The sequence below is a fragment of the Ornithorhynchus anatinus genome, chromosome X1 (genome assembly GCF_004115215.2).
Source record: "Ornithorhynchus anatinus isolate Pmale09 chromosome X1, mOrnAna1.pri.v4, whole genome shotgun sequence".
Lineage (NCBI taxonomy): Eukaryota > Metazoa > Chordata > Mammalia > Monotremata > Ornithorhynchidae > Ornithorhynchus > Ornithorhynchus anatinus.
This window is the reverse complement of record NC_041749.1, coordinates 104323970-104351161: the sequence shown is the minus strand read 5'-3', so window position 1 is coordinate 104351161 and position 27192 is coordinate 104323970. Positions and strand designations below refer to the sequence as shown.

Genomic DNA, 27192 nt, shown 5'->3' with positions numbered 1-27192 from the left:
CGGCCTTCCCTTTTGGGAGAAATATGGTGTTAAAGCTTCCCCTTTGGGAGGAATATGGTGTTAGAGCTTCCCTAACGGGAGGAATACACTGATATATTACTCATGTGTGGGCGGACACCCGAGCCCACTTATGATTTACTCACAACGTGGTGAGGCGGCTGGCTCCCGCCATGTGCTCGCCCCACCCAGGAGGAATACACCTTTGCGCTAAATACACTTAGCGTTAAACACTAATGAGTTACATACACATATGAGTTACATACACTTATGCGTTAAACCCAGTTATGCATTACCCACTTATGGTTACTTGCACTCAGTGAGGTGGCTAGCTCCCACCCTGTTCACATCCCACTCGGGAGGTACCCACTTAGACATCAGATCCACTTATGTGCTACTCGCACTCAGTGAGGCGGCTAGCTCCCACCTGTTCACGTCCCCCTGGGGAAGCACCCAATTAGACATTAAATCCATTTAAACGTCACATACCCATGGTGAAGGGTCTGGCTTCCAACCCCACGAGCGCTCGGCAGGACGGGACACTCACCCATCCCACGGCTCCTCACTCGGTGCAGGCAGAGCGGCCTTCTCACGCTCTGGACAGAGGCGACCTGCAGCCGGCTGCTGCAAGTCCAGTTCCTCCGCCCAGAAGGTTAGAGGCGGCAGGTATATATCACCTGTGCCCTGAGGCCATTCCAGCTTCCAGCCTCAGTTTATCCAATCTCTGCCCTCCCCCCTCCTCCATTTCTAATTCGATTGGCACGGGGGCGAGGGGCACTTTCTGTATTCCCAGCTTGGGCTGTCAATCTGGCAGTCTGGGTCGTGGGGGCGGTGTCCCACCCTCACTTCCGAGTTCGGCCTGCTGGCTCAGGAGGTCACGAGATAGCATTTGTCCTTGAGATGGTCGGTACCCCAGGGTCACCTTAGGACAGGGGTGAGGGAAAGATATATTTGGCTTGCTACATGAGAAGTCAACCCGATGCTAACTGCCCTTTGGATCACAGGAGGTGCTCATTCCCTACTGACACCATGGTGATAAAAGCCACCGTGGTGATAGGCTTGGCCCAGACGGCCAAGACTCGAAAGATACCAAGGGGGATTGAATGGCATCCAGGACACGTGGTGGGGGGACCAGGTGATGGTTAGATTTGGACTCTATAACTCCCCCACATCGCCAACTTGAAGAAGAATTGTGGTATTTGAGTGCTTACTATGTGTCAAGCACTATTCTAAGCGCTGGGGTAGATACAAGGTAATCAGGTCCCACTTGGGGCTTGCAGTCTAGGGAGAGCAGGTTTTGAGTCCCTGTTTTGCAGACGAGGGAACCGAGGCACAGAGAAATGAAGCGACTTGGCCAAGGTCACACGGCAGACGAGTGATGGAGCCGGGTTGAGAAGTCAGGGCTTCTGCCTCCCAGGTCCGAGCTCTTTCCACTAGGCCAAGCTGCTTCCCTCGGGTGACCCATTATGTGGCTCCGTGTCCATGAAATGTATCCAAACTTGTAGCCTGTTGATAATGCCTTCTTTTGAATAGGTCCAGCAGTATAGAGTGGCTATGACTGCTAAAGACTGCTCCATTATGATTGCTCTTTCACCGTGTCAGCAGGATGAATGGTAAGGGGTGATCTGTAAATATTACCTCCACTTCTTTCCCCCCGTGATGTAAGTGCATCGTGTAACTTCTGCCGAGCCTGCTAGACTGTAAGCTCATTGTGAGCAGGGAAAGTGTCTACCGACTCTGTTAGATTGTACTCTCCCAAGTGGTTAGTACGGTGCTCTGCACAGAGTAAGCACTCAATAGATACCATGGGTTGATTGAGCCACCTTGCGCTAAAATCAGGAGAGTGTGACCTTAAAACTCGCCACGTGTAAATGGAAGAAGCGAGACTCTTGAACCGGTGCTTCTGGTTCTAGAAACTGGAAGTGGAGGCCCTCTCCCCCTTCAGTCAATCAGAGGTGTTTATTGAGCGCTTACCCAGTGCAGGACACTGGGCTAAGCGCAGGGGCGAGAAGAGTACCACAGAGTTGGTAGACACATTCCCTGCCCACACGAGCGTTCAGTCTAGAGCTGGAGCCCTGGGAATATCTCAAGCTGCCCGGCATTCACACCTTCTCAGCTGCAGTGTCTAAGAATGAGCATTGGTGGGGTGGGGGGCGGGGGGTGGGGGGAGAGATGGCTGAGGTTTGTAGAGTGAGGAACCAAGAGGAGGAGACAGAGATTGGGGAAAGGAGCTTGGTAGGAGCTTCCCCGTTCGGTGGGTAACCAGGACCAGGAAACCTGGGTCTCAAACGCACATTCCGGTGCAGAGGGTAAGCTTCCTCCTGGTATGCCGAGGGTGACCGCTGCCTTTGCCGAGGAATCCGATCTATGGATTCCACTTCTGGGGCTCTTGAGTGACTGTGAAGGGGGGAGGGGGAGGAAAAACAAGGAAAAGGGAGATTCTTGGGTTTCACAGGGCCGTTGTGGAGAAGTGTTCCTGGCCTTGTGGTTAGAAGATCTTTCTCTCTCGGCCCTCCCGGAGGAATGTGGAACAGTGGAGCTGCTGCTGCTCCTGCTGCTGCTGGAAAAGGACTCTGGGCCTTGATACATGCCTGGTGTTAGGGCTTTGGATGTCAACCCTGAGGGAGATGAGAGGAGAGATTGTGGGAAGCCCTGAACCATGAAGAAATGAGCAGGGAGGATTGGGATCATTTGAATGGAAAGGGGCTAAAAGAGAACAGCAGCTGGGGAGTGGAATTTGGGGCTTCATTTTGCCTTGGTTGCAAAATGAAAAGGAAGGAAAAAGAGGACAAGGATAAGGAAAGAAGATGAGTGAAAGGGTCAGAAGAGCAGGAAAATTGAGGGAGAGGGGAAGGGCAGGCACCTGGATGGGGGGAGAGTGGAGGAGACCTTCTAAGTTTTGAATCCATCGTTAATTTTTGGTGTATCTGAGAACAACCCTGGATTTTGAAGCCTTACTCTCTCCTCCACCCCTGGGGCTTGGCCAGTGAGAGTTCCTGAACCTTTTCCCAAGCAGAAAAACCCTGGCTTGGATCTGAAGTTATGTGACTTAGTAGATGTAAGAAAATAAGGATGAATTCCCTGAACCCCACATGTGAGCACACTCGGCTCTTATTTATGTTTGAAAAAGGTGAACAAAATGTTCCAGCCTTCTCCTTAGTCACCCAGTTCATGAGAACACATTTAGTAAGATATAATGGGAATGGCTTTCTAGCTGCTGCTCAGTGAATGTTTTTATCAGAACATTTTCCACTTTAATATGATTTGTTTGCCAGTAGGTTAGTATTGAAGACATTCTTTGCTCTCAGACAAGGGAAGGTAGATATGTGTTTTTTTGCGGGGAAGGGAGGCGGTTGAGAGAAACCAAGGCAATAGAAGACATCATCTCTGCCAAACTGAGTTTGTTCACTTAATGACTGTTTCCTGGAGAAGACATTTGTCTGAGGCTAGTCTAAGATAATGGGAAATAGAAGATGAAACCCAGATTTTACCTCTTTTTAATTTTTCTTTCCCAATTCCCATTCACTCCCTTTCACTGGGCAAGAGCCACAACAGAGCAGCTGAAAGTCTGGCCCAACTGGCATGTTATTGTGTCGGTTAGCCTTTATCTGGAAAGGTGAGGAGCTCTGAAGCCGAGCTCTGGATGCCATGTCCCGAGTTGAGGTGGTCGGCTAATTGCAGTGAATGTTTAAGTATCCTGACGGGAGCATTTTTGTCCTTTTTTCAGCTCCGAACAAAGACCTGTAGTTCCAGCATCCAAATCCAGATTCACCTTCTCAGTCTCAGTCCTGGATCTAGATCTCAAACCCTATGAGAGCATTCCCCATCAATACAAACTCGATGGCAAGATCGTCAACTATTTTTTGAAGAACGTCCAGGCCAAAGACGACCCTCTGATGTCAAATCGGTTCAAGGAGAATGAAGATTGCACATTAGTCCTCCATAAGGTGTAATAGTTTTTCCCGCAATGTCTTTTGAACCTGAGCAGCTTAGAATGCGAAGGTTAATGAAATAGTCATGAATTTTCCATTATTCAGTGCATTTTTCAGCTGTGAATGTTTTTGCTTTTAACCACTTTTGAAGTGGTTTTACCTTTCAAGGCCGTGAAATTGAAGAGCACTAAATCCATCTTCCAGTATTTGACTTGAAGGAATGCATTGATTAAAAAAAAAAATTTTTTTAAACAATGGCATGTGCCATTCCGCTCAACAGAGTGATTGGAAGGTGCATGTTTGAAAATTTATATGCTATGATGAATTATGGAGGAAATGTTCTCGATTACTAGTTTGAAGACGCAGAACTCGGATACAATCTTCAAATGAAAAAGCCTTATTGCTTACATCAAGCTTCTGATCTCAAAAATGAGTATACCCATCATAACCGTCATATGCATTTTGAACTTAAAAATTTTTACTAAAACCCAGATGCTAGCTGGGATTTTCCCCCCGCCCCCCAACTAAATTGCTTGATTTTTAATCAACCCTCCCCCCAATACCTGAGGTTATTGTGTAACATCCCCTCGGGCAGTGATACGTATCAGACTGACACAGATTCAGTTTGCTCTGCATTTGTGTTTGGTAATTCCAGGCTCAGGGTCCAAGGGATTATGTATATCTTGAAAGCTTTATGTATCAATTTGTACAAATGTAAGTAGGACTTTTACAACTCATGAATTCTACTAGGGACTTTACCAGCTCCACCTTGTTTTAATTTTGGGATGGTAATCATAAAGCTTTGACTTGATGCTTCTTTTTGGACAAAATTTTTTACCCAGTATGTGCTGCTATGGATGGTAACATTGTGGTAATCTGTTAAATCACTGTCTTTGACTTGGCTTTTTAATCACTAGTGGGGTGGAAGGTTGTTTTATTTTTTTTAATACGAGAGGAATCAACGCTTCTCAGTTTGGACTCAATGATGAAGACTGGTCTAAACCAGATGATTGTGCTTCGATGCCACTGACCGGTTTCCCAGTCGTGGCCTGAATCTTCTTCCTGTTGGTCCGGTGGGTCTCTACATTGGACTATTTCTTCCATCCTTTTGAAGAACTGATGATAAACGAACTATTTTTGACCACGTTTATGACTGTATTGCCATGTGGGAAGCATGTGAAGAAAATATTTCACTGGCATGAAAGCTTTGTCAGATACTGGAGTTCGGGAGAAAATGTAGGCATCACGTTGTCTAATGTCAGCACTTCTGAAGCTTTGAGCTATTGAACGATGCTTCCAGACATGCCTGGAGGGGCCAGGATTACTGAATTGCTGATTGTGTAGGCCATTTGCCTCCTGTACCGCAAAAAAAAACCCTTCTGTTTTAAGGTAATCTAATTTATTTTGTGTGGAAAAATGCTACAAGTAACTACTAATCATAGTTTAACATCCCCTGCTTCCTCCCACCCCCATCACTGTGCATGTTTAAGCTGGAGAAGGTCTTCCCCCTTTCAGCCCCCAGAGGGAAGTCCCGGACTGGAGCTTGAGGGGTAGTTGGTCTGGTGTCATGTGTGGGCTGGTGTGGAGAGGGTGGGGGCGGGGGGGGGGGGGTGGAGGAGTTGGTTGGGGGGGGGGGGGGGGAGCTGGTCTCCAGGCTTTGGAGAGATAACACATCTTTGTAATTCCAAACCCTTTGCTCTACAGTTTTTTATCCTTGAGGGAGGAGAGGCTAACCCATTTCAGACCGGTTTACCATCTGTAAGCATATTGGTCGGTTTCTGGCCCTGGTGGATTCCGCCTGCCCCGTTGAAGCCTTCCCTCTGCTGGGTAAATGAAATTCTCCAGAAACACAGTGTCAGGTCTGGTTCCCAGCTGACTCTGCTTGGCTGCTGCCATCTGTTTTACTGTTTGTACTTACTGGGTCTTGGTTGCAAGTGCCTAAGAGAGATTTTCGGTGTATAAAATGTGTTTTGTTATCCAGTCTTTTAAAATGAGGCACTCAGACCTGAATTAGGAATCAGCAGCAGAGGGGGAGAGTGGAGGGGCCCCAGTCATGTTCCAGCATTGCTTGACCCTGGACAGTGGAAGTGTTTAATACAACCAGTCTGACTGTATTTTTTAGAGGGGGTGGGGGGTGGGGAGGTGTGTAATACTTGTCCGATCTGATGCCACATGCATGTGCATATCCATTTCTTCTGACACCTCAGTAGGTGTGTGTGTCTTCAGAAGAAAGTTTCTGACAACATCGTGGCAAAACCGAGTGTATTTTTCCTATGCTTGTCACACCCCCGCCCTCCCCCCCATCGCGTCTGCCTGTGAAAGACTTGGGGAAAAATTCAAGGGGTTCCTTACAGGGAAAACCTCCAACCAGCCTTGCTTTAGGAGTAGCGATTTGCAAGTGCCAAGAAGTCCCCAGGGCTTTGCCTTGGCCCCTGATTCCCAGCGCAGCCAGTAGCTGGAGCATGTTGCTTTTAGTCAGAGGGAAGCCAAAGTAATTTCTTCCCTGCATGTTTGATCTTTTTTTGTTGTTGTTAATTTCAAAGCAACAAGAAGAACATTTATTCGTGCTGATTTCGGCCCCTGCACTCCGGCAAGTCTCAGCATTTTGAAGAGTGTCTTTACCTCTGGCTAGGTTTGTTTGTGAAAACAGCCCTTTTAAAGAGCAGGGGTAAATGTGAATGTAGCAAAATACATTTTTTTGGAAAAAAGACTATTTATTCTGCTGAGGGTAGTACTGTAAATTCCACGGGGGTGGAAAAATCCGGTGCTTGGTACTGGAAGTGGAGAACACGCTATAAGACACGCTTTGATTATAGCTTTTCAAAGTTATCACTGCCCTAGTCAGGGCAAGATCAAGAAAATGAATGTCTAGGAAGCAGCTGCACTATCCCCACCCCTTCTCTGATAACTGTATGCTATCAGGAAAGGACTCTGGGGTGGGACTCAAGAGCTGGAGGGGGCTCCCCACTGGAGGGGGGGGGGGGGGAGTCATCCTTGGCCCAGTGCTCTGGCTCTCCTGTGCCCAGTAGGGCCGTAATCTGGCCACCGTAGTCACGGCCACTGAAACGGGTGGGAGGGGCTTGGGGAAAGGGCACTGGTTGGGAGACCAAGGGTGACACGAACAGGGAACTGGCCTGGGTTTTCCAAATTTGGGGGGGGGGGGGTGCTTTCAAAACAAGAGTCCACTGTGACACACACAGCTAGCTGGTGACTGCTCCTCTTCCGTTCAGTCAGCCCAAGTCCACTGGACTCCCACCGAAACTCCAGGTTGCCGATGGCTGGACTTCTGCGATAGGACTGTGAAATGAATTTGCCACTTTTGATGGACTGAGTTTGACCGCATATGACTTACAAAAACACTTTCCCAGGTGTTTAGGAAATGTTAAGGGCATAAAAACCACTCTGGCACATTTAGTGATGCAAGCGTTAAAACTTATTAAGAAATGAGACTTACTCTATACCTGTAACTGTTATTTGGCATTTTGTATTTAAATGGCTGTATTTATTTTTCATGTATGACAATTTATATATAACGTGCCATAATTGTACAGATAGCATGGTTTATGGGTATGGTTTCTAAATGGAAAATAACTAATGTTTATATTCAATAAAATTACAGACTGCAAAACCAGCAGAATCTCACACTAGCAGCTGGAAAGGAATTTTAATGATCTGAATGACTGAGTCTTCATTTTTACAGGCAAAATGATTTTATCAACTTTTCAAAGGCGCCCTCAATCCCAAACACCCACAGCAGCGTTCGGAAGGAGTGAGGAGCATTTTCTACAACCTTCAGTTTGTCCAGGGCGAGGGCTGCAAGACAAAAGACACCCCCCCCCAAAAGAAAAATATTGGGGCAATTAACTTTCCAAATTACCGTGGAGTGCACCTATTTCATTGACTGTGGAGACTGTAAAAGATAACTGATTTACATACAGTTGGCAGGAAGTAAAATTCTGGCCTCTTGACTGCTTTCTCCAACCCTTCCCTCCTCCCAAAAAACCCCCAACACAGACTCTTTGCCTCTCCCGTCCTTTTCAACTTCCATAGTCACTGTTGCGGTCAGGGCTCCCCGATCCTTTTACTCCTCTCCTTTTCTTGCCGCTTCCCCCCAGTTTAAGTATTACAATCCTTTTTTCATCGGCCCTGTCGACATTCAATAAGGCAGTTCAAACTGCTTCCAACCGAATGCCCCTGCCCCACTCTCCCGCCATGGGTTTATGGTTCCCCACGGTTTCCACAGAGCTTTTGCTCAATCACCACCTTCCACGGTACCTGCCTCCCTACACACGCCCCCCCCCCCCCCCCCACCGTAGTCAAAAATGCATTCTAGCCCTTTTGCTCTTTTTTGCCCCTTTCCCTTCCGTGTCTATGTGCTCATCTCCCCTTGTTCATGAGCCACTACCGTGGCTCGCTCTAGGTGAAGAATCTGCCATCCCCCACACCCATTGATTACAATGAAAATAAAGCTGTAATACAAGACAGCTTGATAACCTAAGTTTGCTGTGGGCTTTCCCCAAGTGATCTCATTTTGTCCCCATTTTACAGATGAGGAAACTCAGGCACAGCACCCCAGGTAACCTGAGAATACACAGCAGGCCCAGGACAGAGCGAGGGGTAGAATAAAGAGCCCGGCTCTTTCCCTGTTCCAGGGGGCTCGGTACAGACGTAACTCTCCTTAAAAGAATAACATGCTTGTAAGAAAACACTCACCAACTGGGGCAGAAACAGTGAAAGGGCAGGGAGGGGAAGGAGACAGAGCTAGGGAGTGGGAAGAACATTCTCTCACCCCTGAGATGAACAGGGGTTTGGTTCGTGTTCCGCCCTAGCGGTACATCCAGATTGCTTTACTTAAGCACCGCAGTGCTCGGTACACTGTTTGGCCCATCGTCAGTGCTTAATGACTACCACAGTTATTCCAAATGCATTATCATCAACAAGTCTTCAGCGTCCTATCCATTAGCCTGTGGAGAGGGAGTAGGGAGAGAAATCACAGAAGTTGGGGCAAAGCCGGACATTAAACGTAAAAGGGTCTCCCCATCAAGTTGGATCCGTAAGAGAGGAGACATTTGGTAGTGTGGAATGGCCTGCAGAAGAGGGGATAGCAGGAGAAGGAAGCTTGCGGGGCCAGATGTGACACTATATCTTGGGGGGGGGCAACTATCAGTAAGGCTTAGTGGAGAGAGTCAAAAGGCAGATGGACTTGTAGTCCTGTACGGAAGCGTTAGAAACATCTGAGGCCTTCGTCGTATTTAGTCTGCCTTGCTGGTGAGGCACCTGAGGAGGACAATAAAGAGCACACACTCCAGCTAGAAGTAAAATCTGAGAATTATGTGCATGCGGGTAGAAACCGAATCCATAGCCTGGTTTTCTGCAGGGGCCGGGCAGAACGCTCAAATGTGGAGCTGTAATTAAATGGGATTTCTTTTTTTTTAAAATGGTGTTTGTTAAATGCTTACTATGTGCCAGGTACCGTACTAAGGGCTAGGGATGATACAAGCCCATCATGTCCCACATGGAGCTCACAGTCTTAATCCCCATTTTACAGATGTGGTAACTGAGGCACAGAGAAGTGAAGTGACTTGCCCAAGGTCACACAATAGACTGGCAGAGCCGGGATCAGAACCCAGGTCCTCTGACTCCCGGGCCTGTGCTCTATCGACTAGGTCGTGCTGCAACTCCTCGGGTCCATCCTCTAGCTATAATTTGAGGAAGTAGATAATGATAATGTTGGTATTTGTTAAGCGCTTACTATGTGCAGAGCACTGTTCTAAGCGCTGAGGTAGATACAGGGTCATCAGGTTGTCCTACGTGAGGCTCCCAATCTTAATGCCCATTTTACAGATGAGGTAACAGGCACAGAGAAGTTAAGTGACTTGCCCACGGTCACACAGCTGACAAGTGACAGAGCCGGGATAGACTGTCAGTTCTTTATGTGACGAGATAAGAAATGAAAAGCATACCTTGTTCTGAGATTTTGACCAGTAGATCCAATTTGGGCCAGACTACTCCGTCGTCAGTCATCTGTATCACCCAAACGATGACAAGTTCAAATCTAGAATGGGCAGGAATGACACCCAAATTAAGTTACTTCCTATAAACCTCAACATTAGTTTCCTTAAGGTGATCCCTAAAGAAGCAGTTTCTCTTCTGGCCTTGCTCCCTGCCTTCTAGACAATTATCCCAGCCTGTTTCCCTCACAGCCTTCACTGGGACCATCAGTCGGTGGCATTTATTGAGCACTTGCCGTGTGCAGAACACTGTACTAAGTGCTCGGGAGAGTACAACACAACAGAGTCGGGAGACACGTTCCTTGCCCGCAGTGAGCTTACAGTCTAGGGGAGGACAAGAGACTTTCCAAGTTCTGGGTTCAAGTTCTAATCCCAGGAGAAGAGAACTGGGGGTTCTTTGCTTCTTCGCCCCCAGGCTCCCTCCTCCAGCTTGATGATCTCAGGTAGTCTGCTCTGGGCTGTGATTTGTAATTTCCCCTTAAAAAGAGAAGTTTCTCTCCTGTAGCTGAAATATATTGATAGTTTGCCTCTCGGAGTGGAGGCAGGATCCCTGAAAGCTTTACTGAGGGAAACATTGGTCTAAATCATTTAACGGGAGAGGGGGGCAAATGAAAAGAGCGAAGCAATTATTCCCCCTCTGGGGGAATCATGAGAGGGGCCCAACGCATTCATCTTGCAACCTTGAAGCCGTAAATTCCTAAGGAAAAGAGAAGTCACATCCTGCTTTAGGGTTCCCAGCAGCAGCATGTCTCCCTCTCTCCACGCCAGTCAAATGGAGCCTCTCGGTCCATCCTGGCCCTGAGCCCCACTAACTAGAGCAAGCGGGAGGTGACCGAAAGACACTCTCCATGAACGGCGGAGCCAGCTAGATGCTCTTTAGCGTGGGAGAGACTGTCAAAACAATGCAGAGGAAAGGAAGTTTCTCAAAGCAGCAAAGATAGAATGGCACAAACAAAAATAATCTCTAAAGAAGTGTGTTGTAGGAAAGATAAGGGCAAAGGCCAGATGTTTGCAGTTTTAGGAGAACCATCTAAATTATTTTACGGGGTGAAATGTGAAATGAAGTAAGAATGAAGATTTGGTCTTGGTTTTATCGTGAAGGGTGAATCAGAAAATGTGTAAAGAGTAAGGTATGATTTGGATTTGAATGATTAAGTGAAGGAAGCAGAGTGGGGATGAATTGCTTTGAAAACTGAACTCTACCCAGTCTGCCAGGGGGAAAGGAAAAAAAAAAACACAACCCAACCCCAAACCAATAACAAGCGTAATAAGATTAGTGAAATTGCAAGTAAAAGCCCGAAAAGCGCAGCTATGCTGCATTTAAATGAGCCTTAAGGGAGCGGTTGAGGGAGCAGCTCATTTTCCCTCGTCATATTTGTTATCGAAACAAATTCTACCCAAGCCGCCCAACCAGAGTTTATTCACTGTGTGAAGAAAAAGGTTTTTTTGATTCCAAAATCACCCATGACCAATCCTAGTAATGAACAACTCCCAACAGTCATGATGCCAGGTTTCCTTTAATGGAAACTCTGCCCCCCTCTCCCCCAACTTCAAATTGGGGAAAAACCTCCTTCGCATGGGAAAATTCCACAGCAAGTATTATTGCAAAGGTGTTTCCTTTAAATCATTTCTCAGAGATGAAATCGTCTCCCACGGGGAACTGCCTGCCAGTTTTAAGAGACTACGGAGACTGAGAGGGGCCCCTGATCTCTTTTTCATCGATTCTGGACTTCCTTTCCTTCCCCTTCCCAGCCCGTCCTCCCCTGGGTCTTACTTGTCTCCTTTCCTGGATAGGATGTCCCTCTCACTTTTCCTCCACCTTTCCTTTCCAAAGGCAGAGCTGGGCCAAGGGTCGGTTTAGAAGGCTGCAGCAGCCATTAATCGAGCTGTGGAATTTATCGAGCGCTTATATACAATATGCAGTAGAAATGTATAAGCTCATTGTGGGCAGGGAACGTGTGTTTTTTTACCGTTGTATTGTACTCTCCTGAGCGGTTAGTGTGGTGCTCTGGCTGAGATCCTTGTAGACTGTGAGCCCATTGGGTAGGGATTGTCTCTATTTGTTGCCGAGTTGCACTTTCCAAGCACTTAGCACACAGTAAGCGCTCAATAAACACGACTGAGTGAAGGAATGACTGCTTTGCCCACAGTAAATGGGACCGAACGAATGACATGATCCCTGCCTGCCCTCAAGGAGCTTAGAATCATACCGGGGGAGACGGACATTAAAAGAAACGACAGAGCGGGGAAGCGGCAGCAGAGTATCAGGATTGGTACATAAGTGCCGTGGGGCTGGGGGTGGGCTGAGGATCAAAGCGCTTAACGGCTACGCACCCAAAGTGCACTGGCGACACGGGGTGGGGGTGGGGTGGGGGGTGGAGAATAGGATGGGGAGATGAGAGGCGAGTCAGGGAAGGTTCTTGGAGGAGACGTGATCTCAGTAGGGCTTTGGAGATGGTGAGAGTGGCGGTCTGATGGATATGAAGGGGGAGGAAGGTCCAGTCAGGAGGGAGGGCCTGATCAAGGGCGGGGGCTACGGTGAGAGAGATGAGATTGAGGCACAGTGGGGAGGGGCAGGGAGGGCATGGGAGGGAAAAACAAACACCAGAGCCTGGAGACTGTGGCCCCACAAAACGCCAAAAAGAGACACTATGCCTCAGCCCAAGGGGCGCCGGTTGTGGGACCCCTATCATCACTTCCTGCAGCCAAGCCCGGAGCAGCGGCAGCCACCTCTGCCCGGTGAGCTGCCCCGCCGGCGAGTGGAATAAGGTCGGCGTGACTGCCAGCCCCAGCTCAGGGGCCCCCAAGCAAACACGTTCCCATCCTAGTTCAGACCGGAGAAATGGCTTCCGTTTTGCTCCTTACTCCATCGCGATTCTGACTTACCCAGGGAGGCGGGGGTTCGTTATAGTCATGTAACGTGCTGATGCTCCTTCAGGCAGGCTGACAATGTCAGGATATTTTTCCTACGCGGCCAAAGAGAGGTTAAACGCCATTAGTCCAAATTCGCTATTTATCAGAACTTTGAGAACTGCCGCTCTCACTCTCCTGCCCCTTCATCCAAGGCCCCGTCAGGTAGGGCCGGCTCTCGCGACGCCACTCGTCGCGAAATGCTAACCGGGGGGCCTGTGGATGGAGCGCTCTCCCTTTTTGTTGCCGGGACTTTTCCCCCAACCTCCTCTCCCCACCCAGGAGAATCCACAGCCACCGTGCTGCCTCGATGTCAGTTCTTGGGGAGAATTCAAGCCAAAGCACCCTTGAGGTGTTTCAAACATCAAATGAAATCAGGTCTTTAAACCTCACTCTAACCTCAACACCAACTTTCACTGCCAGGCTGGGCTCAAGCTGCCCCTTGGCGTGGAACAGACTCCCTACTCAAGTCCATTTTTCTCTTCCACTCCCTCTCTTTCCCCACCCCCCACCCTTTCAAACTAGAGCACAAGAGACCCTTTCTAAAAGTATTCCCATCCCACCTGCCCACTTCACACCCCACACCTCTTCAATTTATAATTACATCACCTCCATTCATTCATCTGTGCTGACTTGTCTTTGTCTTGTCTCCTGTATTCAACTGTGAACTCCTTGAGAGCCGAAACCATGCCTGATCTTTAACACGAACCTCCCCCACCAACACTCCGTGGGTGCTCAATAAATGCTGGTTGATCTAGGGATTGACTCTGCGTGTCTTTATGCACAGAACCGCGCAGCCCGTCAGCAGTGAGTGCCCCCTGGGGAGGGGGCCAAACAAGCTGAAAACAGTAGTTAAAGGCGCTTGCAATACAGTGGGGTCCAGAGAAGGCTAAGGAAACAAATGTAAAGATCCCTAAACGCAAATGACGGAAACACGAAGAGGCCGACCACGCTACAAGCCGGTCTTTTATAGAGACAGACATCCAAGAGCCGGGAGATGGCCTCAGGACCTGGGTTGGCCAAAGGAAGGTGGCTTGAATGAGGGGAAGGCTTCAAGGAGGAGCGATTCCTTGGATGGCCTCAGGACCTGGGTTGGCCAAAGGAAGGTGGCTTGAATGAGGGGAAGGCTTCAAGGAGGAGCGATTCCTTGTCGGTAGAATTTGGAAGGGCGAAAGGGATAAGGTTTGGCCTAAGAGGGAGGTTAAAGTCCTGTTTTCAGACCAAGTACAGCCCCAAGCCATGCCTGCAAACATTCCCGATATAGCGATCCTGCTTGCCTACTTTTTAAGTCCTATGAGGGGCTTTCAGGATCACCATATTTGCCAGTGAGGCTGGAAAGGGCATCTTAAAATCCCTTGCTTTCCTCGTCAGAAAAACAGTAGCCCAAGTTTTCCCATCCTCTGTGGCGGCAAATGTCGACTTTTGGGATGTCTCATTTGTCTCTCCAAACAATGAACCCAAGAGTGCAACTAGTGACATATAAGGCTTTGATCCTACTTCAAACTATTCTTATGATGGTCTGACATGTTTCAACAACATAGACTGCCAAAGTAAATACACCCGAACGTTCAAGACGACAGAGAAACGTGTCAGCCATTCATCAGTGACTAATTAGAACGCAAGTCCCAAGTTGACGCAACACGCTACCAATCAATCAGGTTCTTTTCAGCCCTTTCTTCATTATGCCGAAAAACGTGGAAGGCACAAAATAGGAACCTGGGCCGCTCGGGAGGGTCCCTAATCAGACTAGATGATCAGCTTGAGTTAAACCTGATTAGTTCCCTCCCAGGTTGCAGTCTATCCCCACGGGACCGGGCGAAGCACTTCGTGATCCAGACACTGCGGCGACGACGACTGAAACCCCCTTAGTGGGCTTCGCCCCAGTTGGTTAGCAGCTTTGCCTTTGGAAACTGCATTCAGTCTTTTGGGGGGCCTGGGCATGGAAATGACCCCCAGGGTAGCATTCCTGGCTGGACCCTTCCTCCTCTATGTGTCTGGGGGAGTGGGCAAAAGAGCGTGCGGCACCCCTTTCCACCCCCCTACCCCCGCCCCCAAAATGAAAACACTACATAACTCCCAAGCAGAAAATCAAGTGGGTTCAGAGCTGTTCCAGTTACATTCTTCATGGGAGGGAGGCCATGGGCCACCCACTCAAGGTGTTTCTCCCTCACACAGCTCACGGGGCCCAGTTGCACCCTGAGGTGGCCGCATTTGGTAGCCTGACCCTAACAGGAACTGGTGCTTTGGGGGCTGGGGGAGCAGTTGGAGACTTCAAAATGTTGGTCCCGAAGCTCTGTGAAGAGCTGTTGGGCGGCGGGGGTGGGTGTGGGGCAAGGTGAAGAACCTCCTTCCTTCGTTTCTAATAATAATTCTGGCATTTATTCAGCCCTTCCTGTGTGCTCAGCACTGGGTCGGGTACCGGATCATTAGGTCAGACACCCGGGGCTTTTCTTAGTCAAGGGGTTTGCTCTCCTCTGCCTGGCGAGCTCTCCTCAGCATCCACTGTTCATATCTGCAAGGGGCAACACTGAAAATGCTAATAGATGTGCTACTGTTATTTCTTGACGCATTTCAGCTACGTGTGTCAAGACAACAGCCGTTGCTAGAGCTACTGCCATCTGAAAGAACATTTATCTCTAAGGAATTCGGCACATAATGGACTCTCATTAGCAGAAAACCAGAGCTGGGATGGAATTAGAGGGCTCCTGTCATGAAAGGTCCTGCAGGAGTCACAGGTCTGAAACATTTTTAAACTTGGCCTCCAGATCAACTAGCCCGCAAACTTTCTGTCAATGTTTCCACTGTAACGAGTGTTCTGAAGGTTACTCTGAAGTAGTAGCAGAGAAATATTTGAATCCAAGCACCTAAAAACAAACTGAATGTTGCGGCACAGTACTCGTCTTTCAAAGTTAAAGCTCACGGGCAAATGGAACTACTAAATCAGCAAAACAAAGTACATGAGAAAACCTAGACCAAAGTTTGCAAATGGAAAGCGTTGGTTAAGTTTTAAACCACAAGGCCTTTTACATTAATACCATCTGCTTGAAGAATATAAAGGAAAAAAAAAAGTGAACGTGGTAGTTTAAATGAAACAGTCAGCAATTTTCTACTCAGCACATTTAAGGATTTGTTTAGCATGCACCATATGGAACTTATTAAACATAGTCGAGGGGCATTTAAGAAGCCTTTAGGTCTTGACTAACCGAAAAAGGAAATTCACTCTATGCCACAGTGAAGAAACAAAGGTAGAAATGAATGGCAAGGATCCCTAAACACTAGCTTGCCGTCCACCCCATATATGCTCCTTTGTGCTCTCTTCGGAGGAAGTCACGTCTGCCTTCTCCGTTCAAAGCAGTATTTACCGACTAGAGAAATTACGCTAAGTCATGAAGCTGGAAGGGCCCGGGGAAAGATTGTCTGGTCCAATCCCCTGCCTCCAGATAGAGAGTGTCTATTCTTCCCTACAAGATCTCTGGGGATGGAGACTCTAAAACCTCTCAGAAATCCTGGCTCCAAGCCAGGAACGGCCCCTTTGGAGCCTGGTGTCCAACTGCAAGGGGGCGGGACCGTGACTGGGTAGAGAGGTAGGGGAAAGAAGGGGAAAAGAGCAGAAAGGTAAAAGAAATTGGGGTTATTTGGTCTAGAGAAGAGAGAAGGCTGACTAATAATAATGATGGTATTTGTTAAGGGCTTACTGTGTGCTAGGCGCCGTACTAAGCGCTGGGGTGGATAAGAGCAGATCGAGTCGGACACAGTCCCTGTCCCATGTGGGGCTCACAGTCTCAATCCCCGTTTTCCAGATGAGGTAAATGAGGCCCAGAGAAGTGAAGTGACTTCCCCAAGGTCACACAGCAGACAATTAGCGGAGGCGGGTTTAAAACACACGACCTTGTGACTCCCAGGTCCGTGCTCTAGCCACTACGCCACGCTTCCTCTCGTGCTCTCCGGCCACTGAGAACTGAACAGTTCCTGCTAGTAAAGACATTGGTCTTCGTGTCCCACTGAAGTTTCTCTAACTTCACGCCCCTCCCTCTCTTAATTGTAAACTCCTTGTAGGCAGGGGCTGTGTCCATCAACTCTGTTGATTGGTACTCTTCCAAGTACTTAGAACAGTGCTCTGCACACGGTAAGTGCTCCATAAATACCAGTGATTGACTGATTGATTGCAAGCCCACTTCCTTTTGTTCAAGAGAGAGGACGATAGAACTGAGTTGGCATACACGTTCCCTGTTGCAGAGTTTTACTGAAGCTCTGGGAGATCACACAGACATGTCGATACATTTTAAAATGTATTCTCAAAGAGAAATTCACTCACCGGAAGACCGTCCGTTATATTGTTATATTGTCCTCTCCCAAGTCATTATTAGTCCAGTGTCCTGCACACAGTAAGCGCTCGATAATTACGACTGATACTTTCACTTAAAAAAAAAAATTTTTTTTTAAACTGGTGACATTTATATGCAGCGCCATTTATTCAAAGATGCTAGGACACGCAAATAAATATACAATGTTCTCCCAGAAGCTTGTAATAACAGCCCTCTAGTAACATACCACACTCGGCTAGGCTACCGCAAGAGATTGTGCAGACTCCCTCCCTGGAAGCCTGCTCAATGGTAGTTTCAAATGGAATGGAAACAGGCCGATGCTAATATGGGCGATATTAGCAGTGGTTCTCCCTGGAGCCCGGTGGCCGTCTAAATGATCAATCAATCATTGGGATTTATTGAGTGCTTACTATGCGCAGAACACTGGACTCGGCGCTTGGGACAATACAGTACCACAGAATTAGTAATAATGATGACATTTGTCAAGTGTTTACTATGTGCTAGGTACTGTACTAAGCGCTGGGGTAGATATAAGGTAATCAGGTTGTCCCACGTGGGGCTCGCTGTCTCAATCCTCATTTTACAGATGAGGCGACTGAGGCCCAGAGAAGTGAAGAGACTTGCCCAAGGTCACACGGCAGATGAGTGGCAGAGCCGGGACCTCTGACTCCCTGACCTTCTGACTCTGACTCACGACCTTCTTACTCCCGGGCCCGTGCTCTGACTCCACTACGCCACGCTGCTTCCCATCTTCCCTGCCCATAACGAGCTTACGGTCTAGAGATCTCACAAGGGCCCTTCTAGCATTCTGACTTGATGGCTGCACAAGAAACCACGGAAGAGAATGAACCACCGCATTAGACTGTATCGACTTGAAATGAATGGCCTTTTTAAGTAGACCAAACAAGTTATCCAACTGGAATTGGGCCAGGACATAAAGGCTAGCAGTCCCAGACTTGAGATTATAAAAACAGTATGTTATTTTTATTTCAAAAACAGCCCTGGGATACTGATTTACTTCAGTCTCAGATGAAAAAGTGGCACCTATTGAATCACTGACATCTCCTGGCATTTCATTTTTCCTTGCTGAACTTGAGACGGAGAGATCCCGGCTCCGAGTGTTTCGGTTTAAGGATCCAGGTAGATATTTTCAATATTTAGGCAGTACCCCTCCAACACTGAGGCTCTAAAAGCATGTGGATAAGCAAAATCAATCCATCTCCCAAGTACTAAGCACTTGGGAGAGCACAATATAACAGAGTTGGTAGTAATAATAATGAATGCATTTGTTAAGCGCTTACTCTGTGCCAAGCACTGTTCTAAGCGATGGGGTAGATACAAGGCAATCGGGTTGTCCCTGGTGGGGCTCACAGTCTTCATCCCTATTTTGCAGGCGAGGTAACTGAGGCACAGAGAAGTTTAGTGACTTGCCCAAAGTCGCGCAGCTGATAAGTGGCAGAGCCGGGATTAGAATCCACGACCTCTGACTCCCAAGCCCGTGCTCTTTCCGCTAAGCCACGCTACTTCTCAGGGAGCTTACAGTCTACCTGGGCAAAAGGTGCATAACGATTAGCGGGAAAGTTAAGGAAGTAGTGAGCAAAGTTAGAATCTTAAGAAGGATTTAATAGAAATGTATACAATAGGCACCCCCAAATTACGAGGAAAAAGTGAGGGAGGGATGTTTGTTTGCTGGTCCATGAAGATGAGCCTCCACATGGTTCTCCCAAGCATCCTGGTTTCCCTGTCAGAGACAGAGTCCTGGACGGATGAAACAATTTGTCCAAAACAGTATGGCATGTCTTACTTTCTTGTTCTATTAGCAAGCCTTCGTGCTTTCCCACGTGTCGTCTCCAAACACAACCGGCAAGAGAAAAGGCTCGGCAAGAGAAAAGGCTCCTGAATTGCTGCTAAATATCAGCATCGATGATTACTTTGCATCGAAGTTCCTTTCGGCTACAAGACCTGAGATTCCCTTGCTCAGCTGTATTAACCTTTCGGGTTGCTTCAGGGGATGTCCTCTGAAGTGCGTCAGTCGCTGTCGAATTTAATCACCACCTCACTAAAATAAGACTGACTCGATCTTATTTTTTGTATTAGTTAGCAAAAAGACATCAGGGGAGAGCGGCGTTTGACCGCCATGATGGAAACTTTCTACTTCAGTGAATAATTTGGAAGAGTCGGACTAGCGGACTACCTTAACCAAACGTCTCCAGAATTCTGTACTGACAGCGAGTCCACTTACTTCAGTTGAAGCTGGTTTTTCAATTCTCCTTTTTCCCACCCTCCCACTTCCAAATTGAGTAGTGATAATAGAAATCGTACTGATTAAGTGCCTACTGTGTGAGAAGTACTATACTGAATGGAAAAATACCCAGGTGAAAATTAGAATTTACTTCTTTATATTATGTAGAAAAGGGATGCTGTGTGATCGGAGAAGCAGCGTGGCTCAGTGGAAAGTGCCTGGGCTTCGGAGTCAGAGGTCATGAGTTCGACTCCCGGCTCTGCCACTTGTCAGCTGTGTGACTGTGGGCAAGTCACTTAACTTCTCTGTGCCTCAGTTCCCTCATCTGTAAAATGGGGATTAAAAGTGTATGAGCCCCACGTGGGACAACCTGATTACCCTGTATCTCCCCCAGCGCTCAGAACAGTGCTCGGCACCTAGTAAGTGCTTAACAAATACCAACATTATCATTATGAAGCAGGAGCAGATCTGACACTGGGACAACTGCCCCTCTGTACTCTCCCAAGTGCTTAGCACACACTAAGCACTCGATAAATACAATCAATCAGCCCCTGAAGGGTCGGGGACATTTTTTGGCCGTCGGGATCTTTTGGGAGGGATACGGAACGGCCTCCAGTTGTGAAGAACGGGGTCTGGTGAGGCTCCAATTCAAGGCCAGGACTCAGAAGCAGGCAGATAGGGCTTGGTCTCGGGGACCATGAGTGCCGGGAATACTGTAGCGTGACCCCGCCCCCCGCCTTCCACCCCCATATGTGCCTCTCTCCCCCCCCCCAACCCCAACCTCCCTCCCCTTTCATGCAACAGTGTTGCTGAATGTGAGAACTGAGAGTTGGGGAAAAGGGGGGAGATGATCTACGTGGAAGTTCATCCCAGGGCCCACATGGGAGCTGAGTTCTGCCCTGATGTGCAGTGACTCAACTGTGTATCTGGATTCTATCACAAGTGAGCCTTAAACACAAAGCACTTCGGTTGTCATTCTAATTACAGGCTTTAGAACAATCGCAGCCCATGAGACAGGATGAGATTTCTTTCCTAAGTCTCACAAAAATATTCCATTCATTTGCAATTCAAAAATCTAGAAAAGATTGCACAATCGCAAAGATAATTTTATATTTATGCAGGGTGCTAATATTTCACATCTGCAGAATGGAATGGCAAAATTTTTCATTTTCCCCGGCCATCTCTTCGATTTTTTAAAGCTACTGCCACGAACATGAAGCAGTTGAATAACAATATTTCAAATGTCATTTCAAACTCTAGGGAATTACTTAAACTAGCTTGTCTCGTCAAGAGCTCTCCTGAAGTCCAGCGAATGGCACATTTCAAAGCAGAATAGGATCTCCTTAAGTCAGTTGGAAAACTGCTCTTAGACGCTAGAGGTCATAGCACATGCATCCCTGGGTAGCTGGAGTGTTACTAGGTTTGTTTTAAATAGCTCAGACGGAAAAACAAACCTACAGTCAAAGAGATGGTCTGAATTCATTTATGCCCACGATTTATCAGATTCTTCTGTTCTGTCTCATGGAGTTCATATCGTTCCTTCTTCCATCTCTCCCGTTGCTGGTCTTCGGCTCTCAGTCTGGCTATTTCTACTTTCTCAACTAGCAGCCAGGGTATTCAAAGTACATAGTGGATTTTCTGTTGGCCTACGGTCTTTTTAAAATCTTGCTTCTGCTTTCAGGAATGCGGGCGTGGGTTAGTCTGTGATCGTCTCCTGCTATTAAGGAAACTTTTCTAACACCAAGATGGATTTTGACCATCGCCCTCAATTTCTCCCGGTGACAGCAGTCACGATGTATTTCGCGTGAGGCAACGAGGCTGAAAACATGCACGTGGGAGCCCCTTCCGTACTCGGTGATTGGGACCTCGGCTCGGAGCTGGCTAGGTTGAGCTTCGGTTGCCAGCTGCAATCACGGCTTGCGGCGTGGATCACTGTTCTGGCCCTGAATCATCATAACCCCCTCTCTGGTCGCCCTTTGCCAATAACCTGCCCTGCCCTCCGCCTTCATTTTGCAAATCCTACCTTAACTTCTCAAGAGCGGTTCTCGGCCAGAGGCAATTTGGGAACATGACTTTATTGGACTCATTCTAACAGTGCTACTAGGCGTCATATTCGGTTCCAAGGAATGAATCAATGATTTTGTGAATTATTTCTCTTTGCCTGCCTTCTGCCTTATTGGGCTTGCTATACGACAGCTGCTTTACATCCTAATGTTTTCATTTTCATCACATGGATCCAGTTGCCATGAGCTTGACCTTCCTATTGCTTCTTTTATCATGGGTGTGTCTCCACAGATAAGCGGAGCCAAGGCCCAAAGGCCATGCACACCGTTCCCCTCGCAGCCCTGTAATCAAGAAAATTCCTCTAATCATTCAGTCAATCAAGGGTGTTTACTGGGTGCTCCCTGTGTGCGGAGCACTGTACTATGTGCCTGGGAGAGGTAGACGCGTTCTCTCTCCACCAGGCCCTTAGGGTCTAGAGGGGAGGACGGATATTAAAATAGATACAGATTTGGACTTAAGTGTGAGGCTGAGGGTGGGGTGAATATTATGACGACGATGATGATGATGGTACTTGTTAAGCGCCTACTATGTGCCATGCACTGTTCTCAAATATTTAAGACGGTACAGATCCAAGGGCATAAGTGGTGCAGAAGGGGAAATGAGGGCTTAGCTGGGAAAGGAAGGCCTCTTGGAGGAGATGTGATTTTCATAAGGCTTTGAAGGTGGGGAGAGTAGTGGTCTGTCACACGAAGGGGGAGGGAGTTCCGGGCCAGAGGGGGGACGCGGGCGGGGGCTCAGCGGCGCGATAGATGAGATGGTTGGGGTTGGGGGCACGGTGAGTAGGCTGGGGTTAGAGGAGCAAAGTGCGAGGGGTGGATTGAAGTAGGAAACCAGGGAGGTAAGGTAGGAGGGGTGGAGCTGACTGTGAGCTTGAAAGCCACTTTGTAACGGCATCTGTTAAGCTCTCATTATGTGCCAAGCACTGTACTGAGCGCAGGGGCGGATACGGGCAAATTGCCTCGGATGCTGTCCCTGTCCCACATGGGGCTCACGGTCCTGATCCCCATTTTTTTTTTAACAGGTGAGGTAACTAAGGCAGAGGAGTTAAGTGACATAAGTCACTCCTCCTTAAGTCACACAGCAGACAAGAGGCAGAGCCGGGTTTAGAACCCAGGCCCTTCTGATTCCCAGGCCCTTGCTCTATCCACAAGACCATGCTGCTTCTCTGCTGCTTTCAATGGTAAGGAGTTTCCATTTGAGGTTGAGGTGGATGGGCAGCCCCGGGGAAGTAAAGATAAGGGGGAGTTCGGCTCCACTTACTTTTCCTTCCATTCGGACACAAACTGACCCCTTCCAGTTGTTCCGTGGTGACATGCCATTGCTGTTGCTTCATTCGTGGAAGGGTTTTTCCAAGGTAAACATTTTCCAGGCTCCTAGTAACGCAATTCCTTATTGTGATTTACTTCAGTAGAGCACCATGTACCCTTCACTTTCTCCTTCCTACACTGAATAAATATGACCAAATATAAAGATACAGTATTAATCATAATAAAGTTCTGGCTGTTTCCTTAAAAAACAAATCCAAAATTGGGGAGTAGTTTTTTGGTAAGTGTCCCGACAAACAAAAAGCCATTTTAACCTAACATTTTTTGCTAGGGTCATTTCCTTTGAAAAATAGTACGATTTAGATATATTACCAACAGTTACCGATTTGGATGATGATGATGATGAAGGAGTCTTCCCACAGCTAAGCAAAATTTCCATTTAAAAATACTCATACCCACCCATACCATATTAAGGTCTGGCAAATTTTAAATGGCAAAACAGATCCATCTTGCGTTCTTTAAATTGAAGCCAAAAACCATTTTAAACTAAATGCTATATTTTTGTCCCTGTCAATTTAAATTGCTCTTGAATTTATTTCTAGGTTTAGAGCTTGACTATAAAGTTTCAGTCTGTCAACAAGCTCCATTATTGCCTTGCAACCCTCATTTTAGGCATACTCCATTGTTTTTCTACGATGATATGACCCGGAAAGGATCCTAAGAGAAACAATTTGGCCTAGTGGATAGAGAGTGGGCCTGGGAGGCAGAAGGACCTGGGTTCTAATCCCAGCTCCCCCACCTGTCTACTGTGTGACCTTGGCCAAGTCACTTCACTTCTCTGGGCTTCAGTTCCCTCACCTGTAAAATGGGAATTAAGGCCGTGAGCCCCATTTGGGGCACGGACTGTGTCCGACCTGATTAGCTTGTATCTACCCCAGGGCTTAGTACAGTGCCTGCAACGTAGTAAGCAAATACCATAAAAATACCATTAAAAAAAAGAGCTGGCTTAATCCATCCCTCTGCTCTCAGGCAGGAGAGCGGCTGTCCGATGATGGCCGAGTGTATAGAGCACACGGGCCTGGGGGACAGAAGGACCTCCTTTCTAATCCTGACTCCACTGCTTGTCTGCTCTGTGACCTCGGGCAAGTCACTTCACTAGAACAGTGCTTGGCACATAGTAAGCGCTGAACAAATACCGTTATTATTATTATCCACTTCTTTGGGCCTCGGTTACCTCATCTGTAAAATGGGGATTAAGACTGTGAGCCCCATGTGGGACAGGGACCGTGTCCAACGTGATTAGCTTGTAACTACCCCAGTGCTTGGCACAGTGTCTGGCACATAGTGAGCGCTTAACACATACCATTTAAACAAAAAAAGAAAAAAAGAAAAAAGGATGATGATTATGTGCACTCAGGGGTAGCTTTAGACTTTGTGCCGGCCCAAGAAATGAGACTTACAGTTCAACCACCCCCACCCTGCTCACACGACCATTTGCTGGGGATGGCAAGCACAGTGATGCCAGGATGTGGGAAGCAGCATGCACGGGCTTGGGAGTCAGAGATCATGGGTTCGAATCCCGGCTCTGCCACTTGTCAGCTGGGTGACTGTGGGCAAGTCACTTAACTTCTCTGTGCCTCAGTGACCTCATCTGTAAAATGGGGATTAAGACTGTGAGCCTCACGTGGGACAACCTGATTACCTTGTATCTACCCCAGCGCTTAGAACAGTGCTCTGCACGTAGTAAGCGCTTAACAAATACCAACATTATTATTATTATGCTATACTTTTCCCAGGCCACTCTTCACTACCATCTCCACAGCTGAAGCAGTGTCATCTAGTTGAAAGCGCACGAGCCCGGCTCTGCCACTTGCCCGCTGTGTGACCGTGGGCGAGTCAAGTGACTTCTCTGTGCCTCAGTCACCTCATCTGAAAAATGGGGATTCGATACCTTTTCTCCCTTCAACCTAGACTGTGAACCCCACGTGGGGCTGTGTCTGACCTGATTTTAACTTGTACCTACCCCAGCGCTCAGTAGAGTGCGCGTCACATTGTAAACACTTAACGAGAACCATAATTATTAATGATTATTAATGGTGAATTATTGATTATTGGTAATTACTCATTCAAGCAGCTGCTCCAAGAAGCTGTTTGGGCTGCCTGTGAGCTACACTACTCTCCAGGAAGGAGAAACTGTCATCTGAGCGAGAAAAGCTTTTCCACATCCTCCAAAAGGCTGGGTCGCACTGATTCTATAATGAAAGGGGAATAAGTGCCCGGGAGAGTCCAACTGAGTCACGGACACGACCCTGCCCTCAAGGAGCTTAGATGCAAACAGGGCGGGGGAGCAGACACAAGACATTAACAAAGGTTATGGTTATCGACAGCCAAAGTACGGAAGGGCAAATGGACATGGGGTCCGCCTCCCATATCGTCCTCATTCCTTCCACCACGTCTTTGCTTTTCTCCCCTGTGGCTCTCCCCCAAAGCTCCCATGCCTAACACTGTCAGACACCTCACCCTGTCCTACGCAACACCTCCTGACCACCCTCCACCCTCTCCTCCCGTGACCCCGCTTCACTGCGGCATACGGAATCCCCATCCACCGTGGGCAAATTTCCTTTCTTCGCTGCTCTGGCCTGCTTACTCCCCCTTGCCATCACCACAACCCGGCTCTCGCCTGACGGTACTGCCTCCCTTACCACTCTCTCCCACAGCGGCCTCATCTTCACCCCTCCTCCTTCACCAACCCAGGTCTCTTCTGGTTTTCCTTTGGCCGTCTCTTTCGCCACCTTCTCTTCCGCTGTAGGTGGTGGTAAAGAGCATTTCTTAAGCGCTACTGCGTGCAGCGCACCGTACTAAGCGCTAGGAAAGAATACGCAGGTGGAAATTGGACACAGTCCCTGTCCTTCGGAGGGGGCTCACAATCTAGTGTCTCGCAAGAATCTCCTACTTTTCTCACTTTGTAGTCACTTCCTGGGAGGGGAAGCACTCATTCGCTCCCACGGCTTGAACCACCACCTCCACGTGGGTGACTCAATCGATAAATCAGTTGCATTTATCAAGCGCTTGCTAGGTGCAGAACACTGTACTAAGCGCTTGGGAGAGTACAATACAACAGAATTAGCAGACCCTTTCCCTGCCCACAACGAGCTTACAGTCTAGAAGGGGAGATAGACATTAATATGAATAATTTCTAATAGATTATTTAAAGATATGTACATAAATGCTGTGGGGATGGGACGAATATCAAATGTCCAAAGGTCACGGATCGAAGCGCGTAGATGATGCAGAAGGGAGACCGAGCTGGGGAAAAGAGGGCTTAATTGGGGAAGGCCTCTTGGAGAAGATGTGACCTTAACGGTGACTCCCAAATCTAGACTGCTAGCTCCATCCTCCCTCCCTATCTGCAATCTTGTACTACTCCTAGCCAGCAGGACTTCTCCGTACAGATGCCTCACCGGCACCTTTACTTCAATACGTCTCAAGTTGAACTCCTTCCCTTCCCTTCCAAATCCTTTCCTTCACCTAACTTTCCCAATGCAGTTGACACCACCACCGTCCTCCCCATTTCTGAAGTCCCCCACTTTGGCATTATCCATGATTCCTCCCTCTCTTTCAACTCTCACATTCGGTCTATTGCTAAATCTTTCCAGTTTCACTTTGCCGCTCAAATCATCTTCCTGAAGTAGCATTCTGCACCCCTCTCCCCACTCTTCAAAAACCTCCAAGGGCTACCCGTTTGTCTCCGCATCAAACGGAGACACCGGCGTGGTCTAGTGGGTAGAGCAGGGGCCTGGGAGTCAGAGGACCTGGGTTCTGATCCTGGCTCTGCCAACTGCTTGCTGTGTGACCTTGGGAAAGTCACTCAACTTCTCTGTGCTTCAGTTCTCTCCCCCCTACTTGGACTGTGTGTCCCATGAGGGTCAGGGGTTGTGTCCAACCTAATTAACTTGTAATAATAATAATAATAATAATGTTGGTATTTGTTAAGCGCTTACTATGTGCCGAGCACTGTTCTAAGCGCTGGGGTAGACATAGGGGAATCAGGTTGTCCCACGTGGGGCTCACAGTCTTAATCCCCATTTTACAGATGAGGGAACTGAGGCACGGAGAAGTTAAGTGACTTGCCCACAGTCACACAGCCGACAAGTGGCAGAGCTGGGATTCGAACTCATGAGCCCTGACTCCAAAGCCCGGGCTCTACCCCAGCACTTAGAACAGTGTTCAACACATAGAAAGCGTTTTAATAATCAACTGTATTTATCGAGCGCTTACTGTGGGCAGAGCACTGTACTAAGCACTTGGGAGAGTACAACACAGCGATATAACAGACACACATTCCCAGCCCACAGCAAGCTTGCAGTCTAGAGGGGGACTAATTATATTAATATAAATTATGGATATGTACATATGTGCTGTGGGGCTGGGTCGGGGGGGGGGTGA

The 27192-nt window shown here is 48.0% G+C and overlaps 2 protein-coding genes across 4 annotated transcripts in view; one reads left to right on the top strand and one right to left on the bottom strand.

Annotated features, from left to right (window-relative positions):
- The window catches only part of IPPK (inositol-pentakisphosphate 2-kinase), a 52187-nt gene extending 47091 nt beyond the window's left edge, over positions 1-5096 (top strand). For both annotated transcript variants that reach the window (XM_029049908.2, XM_029049909.1), the window contains 2 exons: positions 1531-1610; positions 3725-5096. In XM_029049908.2, coding sequence (XP_028905741.1) covers positions 1531-1610; positions 3725-3950 — 306 coding nt within the window. In that variant the 3' untranslated portion in view covers positions 3951-5096. The remainder of the gene's footprint in view (positions 1-1530; positions 1611-3724) is intronic.
- LOC103170973 (centromere protein P) overlaps positions 1-27192 on the bottom strand; it is a 267419-nt gene that overhangs the window by 2724 nt on the left and 237503 nt on the right. Inside the window, exons 7-9 of one of the 2 annotated variants that reach the window (XM_029049913.2) lie at positions 12827-12906; positions 9893-9984; positions 7374-7742 (exon numbers count right to left, since the gene is read on the bottom strand). In XM_029049913.2, coding sequence (XP_028905746.1) covers positions 7624-7742; positions 9893-9984; positions 12827-12906 — 291 coding nt within the window. In that variant the 3' untranslated portion in view covers positions 7374-7623. Of the gene's footprint in view, positions 1-7373; positions 7743-9892; positions 9985-12826; positions 12907-27192 lie in introns of those variants that run through there. The other variant, XM_039910098.1, reaches the window with a different exon arrangement.